The 16,222-nt window shown below is 35.9% G+C and overlaps 1 protein-coding gene across 1 annotated transcript; it reads left to right on the forward strand.

Moving 5' to 3' along the window:
* The first annotated feature begins 2,038 nt into the window (after nucleotides 1–2,038).
* On the forward strand, nucleotides 2,039–14,527 carry LOC107292593 (zinc finger protein 407-like). Its single transcript, XM_015821700.1, has 2 exons — nucleotides 2,039–2,252; nucleotides 12,032–14,527. Exons 1-2 carry the CDS (start codon nucleotides 2,039–2,041, stop codon nucleotides 13,375–13,377), a joined length of 1,560 nt encoding a protein of 519 aa, XP_015677186.1. The 3' UTR covers nucleotides 13,378–14,527.
* The last annotated feature ends 1,695 nt before the right edge of the window (nucleotides 14,528–16,222 follow it).

Raw genomic sequence — 16,222 nt, forward strand, 5'->3', positions numbered from 1 at the left:
AGCTGTTTTTAGTTGTGTTCAACTGGAAACCCTGTTATCCCCAGCTAAAATTTCTAAGACATTGAGCACAGTTGAAATAAATTGCTAAATAGTGTTGAGCATATGTCAGTATTAACGAGATGTGTTTAAGCACCACATTTCATAGATTGGCAGTGAAAAGGTGTGACAAATTGGCTATCTTTTTTCATTTGATTGGCAGCTATTCCTAATGCTTTGTGAGAGAGCAAAACAGTAAGTTTGTTGGACAACTTAGTTCAACATACACTGTTGACAAAACCTAAGAATTGGGCCATTGCAGTAAACATATGCTGTTTTTCAGGATAAAGTCAGGTATCAAGTTGCTTTTTCAAGTTGCTTTACAAATGCATGATGAATTTTGGAATATCCATCAATACTGTTCTGGGCTGTTTACAGAGTCAGATAAAACATATTAGCAACCATAAACACAACTTGTATCCCAATACAAGTATCTTTTTAGAAAAATCAAGGACCCTTCCGACAACCTGGCTGTTACTTTTGGTACATTTGAGTCGTCTTCAAAGACAGCTGTATGCAGACCCTGTTGTAGCAATGTAAGTACTAATAAAGGAGAACATTTCTAGCTCAGGATTGACATAGGGGTCCTTGGTGCTCTTTAAGTTTGATTGTTTTATTTATTTATATGTATTGATTTATAAAATGTATTGGCCACCCATCTTACCATAGGGCAACTCTGGGCGGCTTACACTATAAAAATATGTCTGTACATGTACAATTAAACATAAATAATTAAAGTCAATATTAAAACTTAAGGATACATGGGGAAGGCAGGGGCGGAGTGGGGGAAGGTGGGTTTTCTTGCAGACATTTCATTGCCCAAACTAGGTAACATCATCAGGCTAGTAAGGTGTGGGGTTTGCTCTCATTTTATATGCTAGTGGCTTACCTGTTGTGTTGGTGGGGGTGGTCTTAAGAGATTTTTTGGTTGGGCTGTTTACTGTTAGCTTGTTTAGCAGTTCCTTGTTTGGGGTATTGTTTACTTGATTGTTGATCTAACGTTAATCTTGGAGTTAATTATGCTCATTTGGGTGCTGATTGCAGGTGGGAAGGTGTTTTGGCCTTTTTATTCTGTTTTTGGCTTGTTGATTATCTCTTTGGCATTGTCTGTAGATATTGTCTATGTCTATGTCTATGTATCTGTTGATGGCTAATTTGTAAGAGCGCCAGGCTACTAGAAATTCCCTAGCATTTTTGGACTTGGCTTGGTCTAGGATGGTCACAGTTTCCCAACTGAAACTATGGTTACGTTTTTCCACGTGTTGCAAAATTAAAGAGTTTTCATCATGTCTTCTGATTGCTAGTTGGTTTTCATGGATGTGCCAAGTATAAGTACCCTCATATAAAAACATGAATCATTATCTACATGAACTTATGTAATGACCATTTACACTGGGAATATCCCATGGGTTCATTTGCAAGACATATATTCCAGTTTTAATTCAGTTAAAATGAATCTGCTAATCTGGGTTCATTTTCATTTTGTCTCATTACAAAGGCATCTTCTCAGGACCATTTCTCAATTAGGGTGAATTAATTAGAGCTTCCCTTACTCACTAGAAACTATATCTAAATATTTGCTTGAAAGGGAATGAAAATATTGCATTTTTTTAAAAAAATGTTTCAGACTTAAATTCAATGATTGGTCAATGTTTTCTACATTTTTCCTAATTCTTTGAATTAAATCCATAACTAGAAATATTACAAAATCATTATGTGGTTTGAAGATTTCTTTTATCACATGAGCATGGGATTAAGTATCAGAATATGCTAAAGCCATTTAGTTATACAATCAATCCTGACTGGTAAAGTGATGCTATTGACATTCTATCTCAGTATTTAGAGGCGGTGGGGGTCTGTATGTGTAACTCAAGCTCAACCTTGGGACGATCAAGCGGCTATGGCTTGTGAGGCCATCTGGATCCTGAAAGTTTCCATTTTTGGTTCTGAATGATTATAATGCCAGACAGACTCAGTAAATAATGTAATTCATCCTAGGCTCATGAGTCTTGCTCGAAAAACTGGTGGCAACTCTGGTTGGGAGGACCGTTGTACAGATCCAACTTGTGCACCCTGGATTGGAAACCTTTACTCATGCCTTAAGATAGTCATTCAGCTCTCATCTGGATTACTGCAGTTTGTTCTTCATGTACTCAAACTACAACTGGCCCAGAATATAGTAGCACAAATAGTTAAATGCATCTCAGTGTACTCAAGTAATACTACTTTGTGAGCTGCACTAGTTATCAGTTACATTTGAGTGCAATTCAAGTTGCTGGTTGTTATCTATAAATGTCTTCATAACACAGGGCCTAGCTAGTTCCAGAATCACCAGTCTCTGATTATATTAACCTATTCAATAAAATCTGAGAAGGTGGACATGTTGCAAGCCCATACCTTAACCAGTGTAATGTGACAGGCCCAGAAAGCATATCTTCTCTGCCTTGTAGCATAGTATTCCCCTAAATTTTGGATGGCCTTAATTATGACTGCCTTTTGAAAATGCTAAAGACCTGAATTTTACCCCAGGCATTGACTCAGAACAGGAGGTCCCAAACCTCCAGGCTACAGACAACTACTGATCCATGGCCTGTTAGGAACCAGGCCATGCAAGTGGTGGGCGAGGGAGCAAAGCTTCATCTGCTCATGCATGGGATCTAGGTTGTAGGCCAAATCATCCCCGCCCACCCGGTCCATGGAAAACTTGACTTCCATGAAACCAGTCCATGGTGCCAGAAAGGTTGAGGACTGCTGACTTAGAAGGCTTGTGACCATCTTGATTGTTTTCTGTATTGTGTTGTTGATTTGAAGTTGCCTAATGTGGCAAGTTTTATTATATTTTATCATTTTAATGTCCCCTTCTCTGTTCATTACTATTTTTTATGATGTACCTGAGTTGTTGAACAAACTATATACATTGACAAAATAACATAAACATAAAATATTTAATGCAGTCTCCTTAACATAAGCCCCTATTGCAGTGGTGGCGAACCTATGGCACAGGTGCCAGAGGCGGCACTCAGAGCCCTCTCTGTGGGCACGCGCGCTGTCGGCCCAGTCCTAGGCCTTCAGCTGGGTTTTATAAAACGTTTTCGCTATAGGCCTCCGCTGCCGTGTTCAAAAAAAAAAAAAAGGTTCAATCAGTCAATTTCAACTTCTCACGGGGAAAAAAAAGATCTTGCAAAGTTGGAATTGATTGATTGAACTTTTTAGTCCCACCCAGTCTGCTGTTACCACTGCAGCCACACCCACCCAATGGGCCACACCCACCCGGCACTCGACAATGCATAAGTGGGTTTTGGGTTGCAGTTTGGGCACTCAGTCTCTAAAAGGTTCGCCATCACTGCCCTATTGCATCTGAGTAGGCATACACTGGGTTGTGCTGTAAATAGCATATTCTCAATTTAAAAAAAGTAAAAAAACATTAATTCCAGTTCTTTGTTGCTATCTTGTTATAAGGAAAATATAGACCAGCATCTAAATAAAATAAGTAATGTACCTGTATCTATACTCATTACAGAGCAGAAAATTGTCAATTTATGAGAGTATTTATTATTAAGGAGTTATAACATGAACTGCTAGATATTAATCATTCAAAAATGTATTTGAGAATTATAAAGAGAATAAAGATTATAGATATTAATATTTTTATTGGATTTGGACCCCAACATTATCCTGAGGTGCCCTCTCCCTGATGTCATTTGGGAGTGCCGTGATCAAAACATACTGTTGATACTTTGTAAGGATTTAGATTCTAAGCATTTTCATAGTTAACTATCCTCTTTAAATATGTTCAATTTATGGATTCAAGAATTTTTGTTCTCTTCAGTTCTAATTCTTCTGAAGGGGATCAGCCCTTTGTGAATTTACTAGAAGCTAGAAAGAGTTTTAGATGCTCCATAGACATGACAGACCTAATAAGAGTGTTGTGGCAACGTATACAACACATACAGTATATTTTAATATTTATAGACAAAAATTCACATTGTTTCATATGTACACAAGCAGCTGCTGTCTTTTGGCTGCGAGCAGATGTTAGACCTCCAAAAGCCTTGCTGATAATTAAAATACTAACAGTGTTTTACCCCAGCTGCAGGTTCTGTTTACTGTAAATCTGATTTTAATGGTGCCTCTGTGCAGTTGGTGAATACTGGTTTGTTTTCTACCAAGCATAAGAAAGTGTCTGCAATGAAGATAAATGGTTATTTCCTATAATTTGCTCTGGAAAGATATGACAATACACTGTACCGTGCTTCCATTTATAAACAAAGCATAGATATGACTAGCAAGTTATGACAGTAATCGTTTTAGCACACTAACAAGAAAACATAAGGAACCAAGTGAAACACAAAACCCCAAATTCTCAGTTGAATTACCCAAGAGAATACAATACTATCTTGTAAACTATCTGCTAGTTGTCATTGTTTTTGATAACATAAATTATTTTCGTAGCAATGTGTATGGATATGATTCTTTACAGAGTAACGTAGATTTTTTTAAAAAGCTGGCAAGGATAATATGGGCACAGTTTTGATCTGTAAGCACAAAACATGCTGTAGAGGAGTTGATAGAGGCCTCATTAGAAATTTTTTCCTCCTTGATTGGCCCTGTCAAAAATGTTGAGATGGTAGCTATAAAGCATGCAGTCAAAGTCCTGAGCCTCTTCCTATGTGCATTTACACGCATGTAAAGAAAGGGATTGCATGATCATGGCTGCCATTTTGACTTTTTTGATATCACCATCGCTCCCCATCCTGAGCACATGCATATGGCAGCTAAAGCACAGAACTCGGCTCTTTGCATACTCACAACAGCTATTCCACCTGTTCTTAGGCAATGTGTACCAGTTTTCAATGTCCTGTGTTGTCTATTTATCAATCATTAATGTTGTCAAGAGAAATCATTTTGAAAACTGTGTGCCTGTCTTGTCCTCGGGTTGCAAGTTGTAATGGAAGTTGTACTAGTAGTGCAGTCAAGAACTTTAAAGGAGGGTTGCCCAACCTGGCAACTTTAAGACTTGTGGACTTCAACTCCCAGAATTTCACAGCCAGTTCTGGGAACTGAAATCCACAGGTCTTAAAGTTGCCAAGTTGGACACCCCTAGTTTAAAGTCCATTTCTAATATGACTTATCTCTTTGAAGAAGGCAAATCATGTTATGCCAAGATTAAAAACTGTGGTAATCATAATGTAATATTGTGTACACTGGCTAGATTTGCTTGGAAATTGAAGCGACTTATAAGTAAAACAAGCAACTAAGTAAATAATAGCATGAGAATAGCTTTGTAGAATCACTAGAAAAACCTTCAGGTGGCTGCACACTTGCATTAAGACAGGCAAAATAATACAACTAGTTTTGCTTGATTTCCTCTCACAATTTCCTCAGAATGAAATAAACACCTGCTGGCTAAAAGACTTATCATAGGACACTGGAAGGGGAAATCTATAACAGAGTTGCAGCAATGAATTGTTGAGATATCTTGTCTGCCAATATATGAATTAATTGCTTTTTCAACAAAGGGGCAAAGAAGAAGACTTTTAATTGACATGGTCCAGTTTTTAGAATGGTTTTGTTGATTATGTTATTTTCCAGACCCCCCCTTTTTTTACTTTTTATTATTAAAATCATTTTATATGTGCATATATTGTCCCATTAATTAGCTTGGTGTAATAAAATAAAAAATGATATTAACTCCTTTGCTTTCTGTAAAGTTAGCATAACTTTATTATTTCCATGCTTGCTCTCCGCGTAAAAAAAAATCTGCCCAATTAGTTCAGATTGTAACTTGTTTTAGAGCCATAAAAATGATGTCTTATTAGTACCCTTGTTTTATGAACAGTTAGAGAAAAATTATGCTTACTTCCATTTAGGTTGCTTTGGAAGACATTTGCAGGCATTGGGTACCATAGCAAGAACAGTTCTACAGAAAAGAATTTTGGAATAAAATTTCTAACTGCTTCTAGTTCCTTGTATAGTATATGCTCAGTAAGTGGTTTAGGCGCAAGAAACCAGGAACAGGAGTAGAGTTCAAAGCACTAGAACTTTATTTCATTCTACTTATACACAAGAATCTGATCTACTAATGATCAAAGCAAATTGGCGCTAGATAAGGGTCAACAGAATTCATGGGGGAGGAGTGGACTTAGATCTCTTGTGGGAACATAAGGATTCCAAACTGATGACATGTTTGACCCTGTCCTCAGGATCCACCTGGTCATCTTCTACAATAACTTCCCATACAAATGGGCATAATTGAAAATGATAAAAAAAAGCACATGGAGCGCTACACTCCTTTGGTATTCTTTTCACTCATCATCCAGCCATGGGGCAGGATTTTTATTTCATTACCCCAATGGAGATAGCCAACATAGCAACTACCAATTTTAGTCCCCTGGTTTTCTTTTGGTCAAAGGCTAAATGAAAGAGAAGGAGAAAAGGAAGGTAACTAGAATACTGGAAACTGAGTTTTGAGACACTTTTCATCGAAGCAAAATATTAACACTAGTTACTAAGGTTGGTTGATATATACTGCCTAAAGATTGTCTTTTGCGTAATGTTATTTAAAGTGTTCAATTGTAATATTTACGATGAACATAAAATGGGGAAATAACCGGCAGGAATAATGTCACAGTGCCCAGTAGATAAAATCTTTAATAGCGCCTATATAGAAAAGAAAGATAAAGTCATCAAAACATATAGTTAAAAAATAAGCATATATCCCTCAATGTTCTTTAGTCCATTTCCTTGATATTGTTTTGATTAGCAAGGTCTACACTTGGCCCAGATGGATGTCTGTTAAAGTATAAAAAGAAAAGCAAAAGTGGAGGTTTACATGCAATATTGCGTTAACCCAGACTTTCCTGATACGTTATGCATTACTTTTGGAGACAAGCCTTTTTAATGCCATCTTTATCTGCTACACGATGCATGAAATCTACTTTCTGTTTTAGAACTGCAAATAACCCTTGACCCCTTTAGTGGAGACACAATGTGACCTTTCTATTGTCATCAGCTTTCATTCTCTTGAAAATTCTATGAATTTTTATTACAAGTTTTTTTTAAAGCCAAGCTGAGGCTTCAACAAATTACTTGACACAGATGAGATGAAGTTGTTGAAGTAGTGTTAGATAAGTTTTACAGCCAGCATGTGTGCTGCTGAACAGTACAAAGCCAGTGTCCTACAATGTCATACACCAGTAACTGCTGAGCCTACTATTGGATAAATACATCATTTTATGGAACATTGATTGTTCTATAAACCCAATGGAGTATTATGCTCTATGATCAAACCATTTAGATTGTGTGTAGAGCACAGAAAATGCCATATTCAGGATGGTACTAAAAGTGCCATTTGTGTATTTTATGGATGTCATTATAGGGGAAACTTCCCTCTGTAGGCCCTGTTTACTGCAAAAATTTTTAGACTGTAATGACATTTTTCATTCACAACGTATGCCTTCAAGAGAAGGGGGCCCTTGTTTTATTTGTTTCATTCAAGTTCACTGCACAAATCCTGTACATTTTAATTAAATGTGAGCTTAACAAAAGAATAAGGTATTTATTCTAAGAGGGTATAGGACAGGGAAATGAGGGCTGTAACAAAAATTATATAGACATACAACAGCAAAATACTCAGTTCTTAGTTTCAAAAGCATAGCTGAGCTAAATCTTATTTGTACTCTTCATTAATCACATTAAATAAAGTATATCTTGTCCTATTTTGCTGAGAAGGTGGCCTATAAATATGAGTAGGGTATACAAATAATGATATAATATCCCCAAATATTTGAGATTTTTCCATTTCTTAAAAAAATACTCCAAGTGCCAGCTAATAAATAAGGGCTCTGTTGAAAATACAGAATATTTGGAAAACAACAATTCTGTGATCATGATATCCATAGATATGAAACACATCCATAGGATCTTTTGTCCCTAGATAGCAATCTTACATTATTGTATTTTATCAATTTAAAATTTAATTCTGTTTATTTATACTTTGTAATGACGTTCAACAGCAAGTATTGCCATCTTTGCATTTTACATTTACGTTTGCTATGTCTAACAAAAATTCTTTATTCCTTTGTACCAGTATTTGTTTAAAATGCATTTCTAAAAAATAAGATTTCTTTGATACAGTGATGTTTAATAGAAAAAAATGACTAGAAAAATGGGGGGGAAGCATGCTTTGCCATAACTAATTCTTAAAACATATCTCTAGAATTACATTTTTTCTGTTAACTTTCATCCTCTCAAAACAAAGGGAATCCATTCAGCTACACATATTACATTTACCATGAAGATCACTAAAATTGAACTTGATGTTCCCAATAAATTTTTGGCCCAGTTAAAATTTAAGCCTACACTACAGATTCCCATTAGTTTAACTGACACTTGAACTTCTACACAGCTCAACATTAATTCATTATAGTTGAAAATGGGAGAATCTTCCGTGGGTGAATCTTTTACAATCTGATTGAGGCCGTTACATTTTATAGGATCCATTTTTCAAAGCACTACTGACAGCACTCGAAGTTATTAAATTGCTGAATCAAAAGATGGACCTGCAATCGCATTTATGAACTATGATGGAATAGCTTGGGTTGCACTGAGCCGAAGTTAAGATGTTGGTGTAGTTAAGCTTCATCACACTCCTTTACTGACAGCAGTATTTACCCATGTAGTTTACTTTAATGGTCAGGAAGTGGCCTAACTCACCTCTGGATTCAAATAGATTAAGCAAGCAGTCAGAATGGCATAATTATCTGGGCTGCAAGGAATTTACAGGATAACTCAACCCCCAAGAGACTTCCCGTTCAATTGCTGAGCAAAGACTGGACATGCATAAAATCACAGATGCAGCATTTACCTCTGAAGCCGAGGGAGGGAACATATTTCTTTATCTTCTTCTGTTCCTATTCTGTTCTGATGCAGCTCCTGAATATGACAGTATCACTTCATGCCTGTTCACTCTTAAGACTTTATCTGTGGAATTAGTCCAACGGATAATATTGGAGCAGAACTGTGTTTTGATTTAAGACCATATCATTACAAGTATTATCCTACATCTTGTCAACGAAAGCAAGACACACGTGGAAATTAATTACATCGTTCGCTTGCAAAATATGAATCAGTTCTGATTTTTAATTGTCCCTTTGTGTTATGTTCTCCCTTCCATTCTTTTTTTTCAAGCTGAGAATCTTGAGTATGATTTCCATAGAGAAAGAGTATAAGGTTAATGATACAAAGAACCATTTCGTTCTTCCCTACAGTTTTTCCTTGCCAAAATTTAATCCCTCAGTGGGTGCCAAATCAATCATACAGTTTTACTTGGACAAACATTTCAGTCATTTAAATAAAAAAAACAAACCTTTTTTCTAAATGACATAAAGTCTCCCTTCCATCTTGCCATCTAAAATTAGGATGGTATAATTTAATTTTGTTTTGATAATGGATGCATTCTAGTCTTTCACATTAATAGTTGGAATAGATATATTGTGAAATTGGAACAGTGTTTTTAAACCTAAACTCCTGATACATCTGTGAGTCAGTAATTTCATCAAATATAGTATTGAGATATATATGAAATGTTAGGGATGATATAACTTAGATGGTTCATGTTACATTCACATTGAATTTGCTGCTTGCTTTGGGTGTGCCATTAAGGTGACATAGGCTCTGCTTACTGACCAGATTGTTTTTAATACTAATACAAGGTCATATGAGTTTGTGGTACTCTGCTAAATTATTATGTCTATGTACTGGAACCAGGCTGCTCTCAGAGGAGCAAATAATTTGAAGGAGTTGCCACATACTCTTGACTGCTATATTAATAATATTTAGCAATCTTACATAACCACTTTGTACAACTTCTTCGATTTTAAATTCAGCAGATTCATTCTTATTGCATTATGCCATTGAGTTTGTGACAGTCATTTCAGGGGCAATGTTGTACATCCACAATAAATCATAGCAAACCAGCTTTTCAAGTTTGTGATAGCCAAATGCAACCTAGAATGGAGCTCAATCTTAAGGGGTTCTTCCTGAACTGTAAACAGATTTGTTTCCAGACAAATGGTGTCTCCTTTATGGCATTGCTATATAAACTGCATGCCATTTTCTGATTTAGCCCGTGCACAGCTCTATGGACATATTCCACAGCAATAAGTTGACCTGAAAGAAGCTTAGCTGGTAAGGAAGGCACTGGAGATCAGTGACTATCAGCAAATAACATCTCAGAACATGCACAGACTGTTTATATGTTGGGTTTTTTTTGTTACGGATTAATTATACAATGTAACTGCAGCCTTTATTAAACAGCTTGTAATTCTTGTTTGAACTTCATCTTCAAAGCGTAAATCCACCTATCTATTAAGATTTTCTTACAATGCATAAACTGCCCATTATGTACCTTCATAACTATTCTTGGTAATTCTGATTTGGCCAAAGAATTAAAAAAAAAAAGCAGACTACATTATAGTCTGTAGTTAATTTATCACTGCTATTGTTGACCCAAATGGATAACTGCAGATTAAATAATCGACTGATTTTACTGTTAGAAATTCAAATTTAGTGTCTGTTGTATAGATTTGCACAACTTAAGATATCTTCTCTACAACTTTGTTAAAGCTGAAATCTCATTGAATTCATTGCTTATAAATAAATTGATTAGGATTAAACTGTACATTTTTTTCATTAATTTATCTTCAGTGCTAGGGGAAAGATTGTCTATCAAGATGAAACTGCAGTGGCCCCTTTCAAATGTAAATCTTCCCCTTACCTATCATACTTCAGGTTTTGTGTCTGCTTTTGATACTTCTATCCTGAACTTCTGGCCCCATGGTTCAGCCATTCATTAATTCATCAGCAGTGTTTAACCTGCAGTGTTTCCAGCTTAGAAATCTCAGAGACATGTTGGTTAAAAAACCAGAATTTACACGCAGAAGAAATTCCATGTTTTCCCCCACATGTTTGGAACACATCTGGGAATTCACAATATGGTACTCATATTGGTATTAATTAATTATATTTCAAATCTGGCCAACTGAAATTCTCTACAGTGATTTCTATTAGACTTTCACCCAGGGCAATAGCAATAAATATCTCTGCAGAAAGTAAACCAGAATTTAAGAGCTAGGAGTGGAACAGTCAAAAGGATGAGACTTGGATACATCTGTTGCTTGTATTGCAGAAAACTGAGTGATAATAATGAAGATTTCATACTACTGAATCAGATAATCTGGCCTATTGTACATAATAATCCATGGTTTAATTGTTAAACCAGCTTTTTCTAGTGTCTGGCTGCTTCTATCTCAGTTTTAGATATGGAGGACACCTGCACCATATCTGGTCTCAGGTTCTTTGCTTCTAGGACTGACAATTTAAGCCTTACACCTAAGAAAGATAATAAAATATATTTTTTAAAAAACCCAGAAAAACAATAAAACAATAAACAAATATATAAAACATGTACAATCTAGTATCCCAGTGTGGATAATTTCATCTTCAGCTTTAAGACAAAATATAACCTTCAGAAATCTTACAATTGTAATTCCTACAGTTATAGCTTTGGATCATTTCCTTCAATAAATAAATCAACAAATATAATGTTTTTGACTAATTTGTTTAATTGAGTTATCTTCATCCATTGCATGTGTCAAAAATAAATTACATTTTAAGTTATATTTGTGCAGAAATATCAAAAATTCCAAAGGGTTTACAAATTTGTTTGTGAAACATTTAATGAAAATATATAAATACATCTAGTCACGGCTGGAAAGAAATAAGATTTTTAAGTTCCTCTGAACGTGAGCCATCTTGCGTATGCAAGTATTCCCTTCGCTACTATTGATAGAGAATTTATCACAGTGATTAACCTGCACTTGAAAGGATAATAGCATCCACATATGATTTGTGGTTTTTATATTGTTCATACCTGTATTTTGTGCAACTATTTTTTGACATTTTTTAAAAAAATATTCTTTCTTTCTTTTCTTAGGTATTGTTTCTAAGTCTTATGAATGTCGACTGAAGGGTCAAGGAGCTACATTTGTTGAAACCACCAGCCCTTTTATTACATCAGCTCTAGATGAAATTTCTCCAGTCAGTGATAAGATGCTTCATGGTATGAGGAGACATCCACAACCCAGTGAACAAGTGCAACAGGTGATCATTATTCAGGGATATGACAGTGATTTCACAATTGATGCCTCAATGGAGGAAACAGCAGCAGCTACCCTTCAGACTTTGGCAATGGCTGGCCAAGTGGCAAGGGTCGTACATATAACCGAAGATGGACAACTGATAGCTACAAATCAAAATGGCTCTCATGTAAGCAGTATACTTCCAGAACAAATACTCAATGAACAGTTGTCAGATGGGAAAACACAACTTGTTGTTGTTGAAGGCTCTGTAGGAGGAACTGCTATTGAAGAAGCTGTTTCCTTAGGGATTGCTTCAGCCCCAAATAATGCAGTGGTGCAACAGATAATGAGACACGAATCTCTGGATACATCAAGGGTACACCCGCCTGAGTCTGCCTCAGCATTAGACGCTTTGCTTTGTGCTGTAACAGAACTTGGTGAGGTGGAGAACAAAGCAGAACTCTTGGATAGAGCACAGCTTTGTCACAAAGAAGCATTGCAAGTGCCAAATCCAGAAGCAGACACCGTTTCTATTGATGACATAACACAGGAAACACAAATGTTCCATGGTGTTCAGGAAATTGAAGAAGAACAGTCCATGGAGGTAGTAACACAAGTTGTGCATCCATCTACCATAATTTCATCTCAGGAAAATGCTCAAGTCGCCTTCAAGAAAATGGTTGAAGGAGTCCTCCAGTTTGCTGTATGTGATACAGCTGCAGCTGATCAGCTGATGAAAGAAGGTGTCACTCAGGTTATTTTGAATGAGGAAGGTACTGTGCATATGGTAGCTAGAGAAGGATCTCAAATAATAATGCAAGAGACTGACAGCCATACTCTGAGCATCCAAAGTCAACACATGGATTTGGTTGAAGCAGATGGAGGAATTTCACAGATCATTGTCACAGAGGAGATTGCTCAAGCGATGGTTCAGGAGTCTAACAATAACTTCGCCAGTGGTGCAACTCATTACATAGTAACACAATTACCACAGGAAATTGAGAATGACTCTAGAATATATTCACATACTATGATAGAGAAAGAAGAAACTCACGAACTTTTGCAGGCTGGCACAGTTATAAATTCTAATCAAAATTCTTGTGACGAAAGTGTTGAACAACTAAGTAGCATGCTCATTTACACAGAAGATGGTTCACAAACAGCTATTATCCAGGGCCAAAGAGATAACAGTGAACTATAAAAGATACTAAAGTACTCTACCTAATAAGTTCAAAAAAAGAGAAAGAATTAAACATCAGATATATTATGTTTTATTGTTAACTTATAAGCATTTCTAAATGGTATTTGCTGTTCAATGCATTTAGATGGTGTTAGCATCACCATCTTGGGAATGTTACATAAAAAGGGAATTTTCCTTGTTTTTGCATGAGCATTGATCAGACTGTTACTGGTTATAGACACTGAAAATTTTACAAAATAAAATCAGAACATACACAGATGCAACTACCAAGATATTAATTTAATTATCTTCATTAGATAATTTGGGTTATTTTGCTTATCACCTCTTCATTATATTTTGACATTCTGATAGTTTTATCTTTCTTGTGATTAATTATGTAATTTGACTTATCTGACTTTCTGCAGGGAGAGCAAATTAAATATGCAGGTACTTATATCACCTAATTGACACAGACATCAACAATTTATAGATTAAGGCATTCTATGTATGCAATAATTTTTACATTCCAAACCTGTTTAAATACGCCCCAGTTATTTCTACTCAAAATGCAGTATCCACAATGAAATAAATTTATGGTGTGGTTCAAAATGCCTTTTTTCAAAATACATTTTATTGTGATTGAACCCCCATTGAATATCATGAGATCTCTCTAAAATCAACCCTTGTGGAGGTATTAGCAAAAGAAACTCACTAATACCTGTTACGTAATCATTGCTGGGATTTCGTTCTTCTTCTTTTTTTAAAGTATCGTTCAAATATATACCATTTTGCAGTTTGTTTTATGAATGGGCTTTGCAAATATTTGATGACCCTTTCCATGTTAAATTCTGCCATTAATCTTAAGTGGAAAAAGTTGAATTTGATCTATTTCTTCTTGGATCAAAATGTTGATTTGGTTGTGGATAAATTCTGATTGTTTAAAGTAAGTTCCTGCTAAAAACAATTATTTTTCTGCTATAAAAACTTCTGTTTTTCCTTAAAAGATGTAACTATCATATATAGGGGAACAGTTGGTTCTTTACAATAAAAAAACAGCATTAAAAGGTGTATTCTCATTTTTAATGTTAAGCTTACCTGGAAGTAGATCCCATTGAGAGTTCTTACAGACATGCACTGTTGATCAATACACAGAGCTGGCATTAAATAGACTTTATTACAGGCCTGCAAATTTGTGGCCCACCAGCTATGTATGTGGGGCTGTTGAGTGCCTGAAGACAGCCTTAGTTTTACATTTAGAAGCAAGCCAGAAAAGTGTCATAGATTTACAAAACTCCTGCTAGGCATCATGATTACTCTTCCAGTCTGATTTGAGAAAAGAGCAGGGGAGGAAAAACTTACTCTGTTTCCATTTGGACTCGTGACTTTCAGGCCAGGAGAGAGGAAGTAACCGGATTAGTTTAATTTAATATCTTAATTATCTAATTTTTATGATTCAGAAGTATCGGGCAAAAGACGCATAAATGATACATCCGATTATCAAAAAGTCAGAGCACAATTGTCTCTTCTAAAATTAGCTGCAAAGGGGCATGTGCTTGTCAGAGTGGCAAATGTATTGTTGTTGTTTTTATTTTCCAGGCTGGATGTGTCAGATCATCTCCCCAAATAAAGAGGGAGAATAAAATTTCAAAAAAAAAGAGAGAGACTGAAAGTCATAATTAGCTAAGTTTAACTTGCTCATTCTTCTTAAAAGTGACAGGCCGCTCACTACTTATTAAATACTGTCTTCAGCCAACAATGACAGGATCAACTCCGGTTTGTTATCAGGATAAAAGTGACCTTTACAAAATGATGGCCTTCTGCAAGATTCTCGTAGGTACTCAAAGAAATGTTTTTCATTGAAAAGATTTCTTCTTGATCATTTTGCCTGTTAACTGGAGCCCTCTGGTCTTATGGCTTGGATGCTAATTTTTAGCTATGCTCAGTCCTGTATGGCTAACCTTTCCGCTGCAATACAGGGTGTTGACACTGACATGCTGCAGTTTACCATTTGTGATTTATTTAGGATAAATATGTCTCAGGTGGCATTTAATCCTTCATGAAACCAGTGTAGCCTGCAGTGTCAAACCAGCAATCACATTGTATGCACAATGAAAAGAGCAGACCTTTGCATAAATAAATAAAAAATGTAGAAGTGTTCATTGGCTTGGAAGTGCTGAGAAAGATCCTCCAGAAACCCAGATTATGTGTTTCTACCTTTTGTTTTTCAATTTAGTCCATTCACTATCACCCATTTAGAAAGATCTTTTCTTCAGCCAACACTCCTCTATTCAATATACAAGTCTCAGGAATTAGATTCTTATTATTTTAACACCACCCAGTGAAAACTTTCTGGATTTGTTAAGAGCAAAATTCCCCAACAAATATATTTATGAAGGACACCAGGTTTGGACACCAGGATAGTTCATAAACCATCAACCTGGGCTTTTTTACTTCCAAACAAAATATTTGATCTCATGCTTATGCTTTGATACATTACTAAGCTTCATGCCTTAGTTATGTCTTTCCTTCCCTTGTAATTCTTTTCTGGAGTATCATGAACAGCAGTAAATACAAACATCTGCCAATCAAGGCCTTTGGAAAGCTGCATCTCAGCCTTGCTGTGACATATCCTTCCGCTGTGCTTCATCTGAGGGGCAGAAATGCATCAGTTTGTCTTCAGCATGGCAGGAAAAGAGATCTGGATTTATTTGAAATCTGGGATTCTGGACTATTTGATAAGCAGAGTGGCTCATGCTCCTCAGATTATGTTACGTAGCTACTTCCAGGCATCAAATTCTATATGTAACATGAAACTCCTAAAGTCCCAGTCTTGATATGATTTGATAGATTATTTTTTTTCCTGGAA

The sequence above is a fragment of the Protobothrops mucrosquamatus genome, unplaced genomic scaffold (assembly GCF_001527695.2).
Source record: "Protobothrops mucrosquamatus isolate PMUCROS unplaced genomic scaffold, P.Mucros_1.0 scaffold1383, whole genome shotgun sequence".
NCBI lineage: Eukaryota > Metazoa > Chordata > Lepidosauria > Squamata > Viperidae > Protobothrops > Protobothrops mucrosquamatus.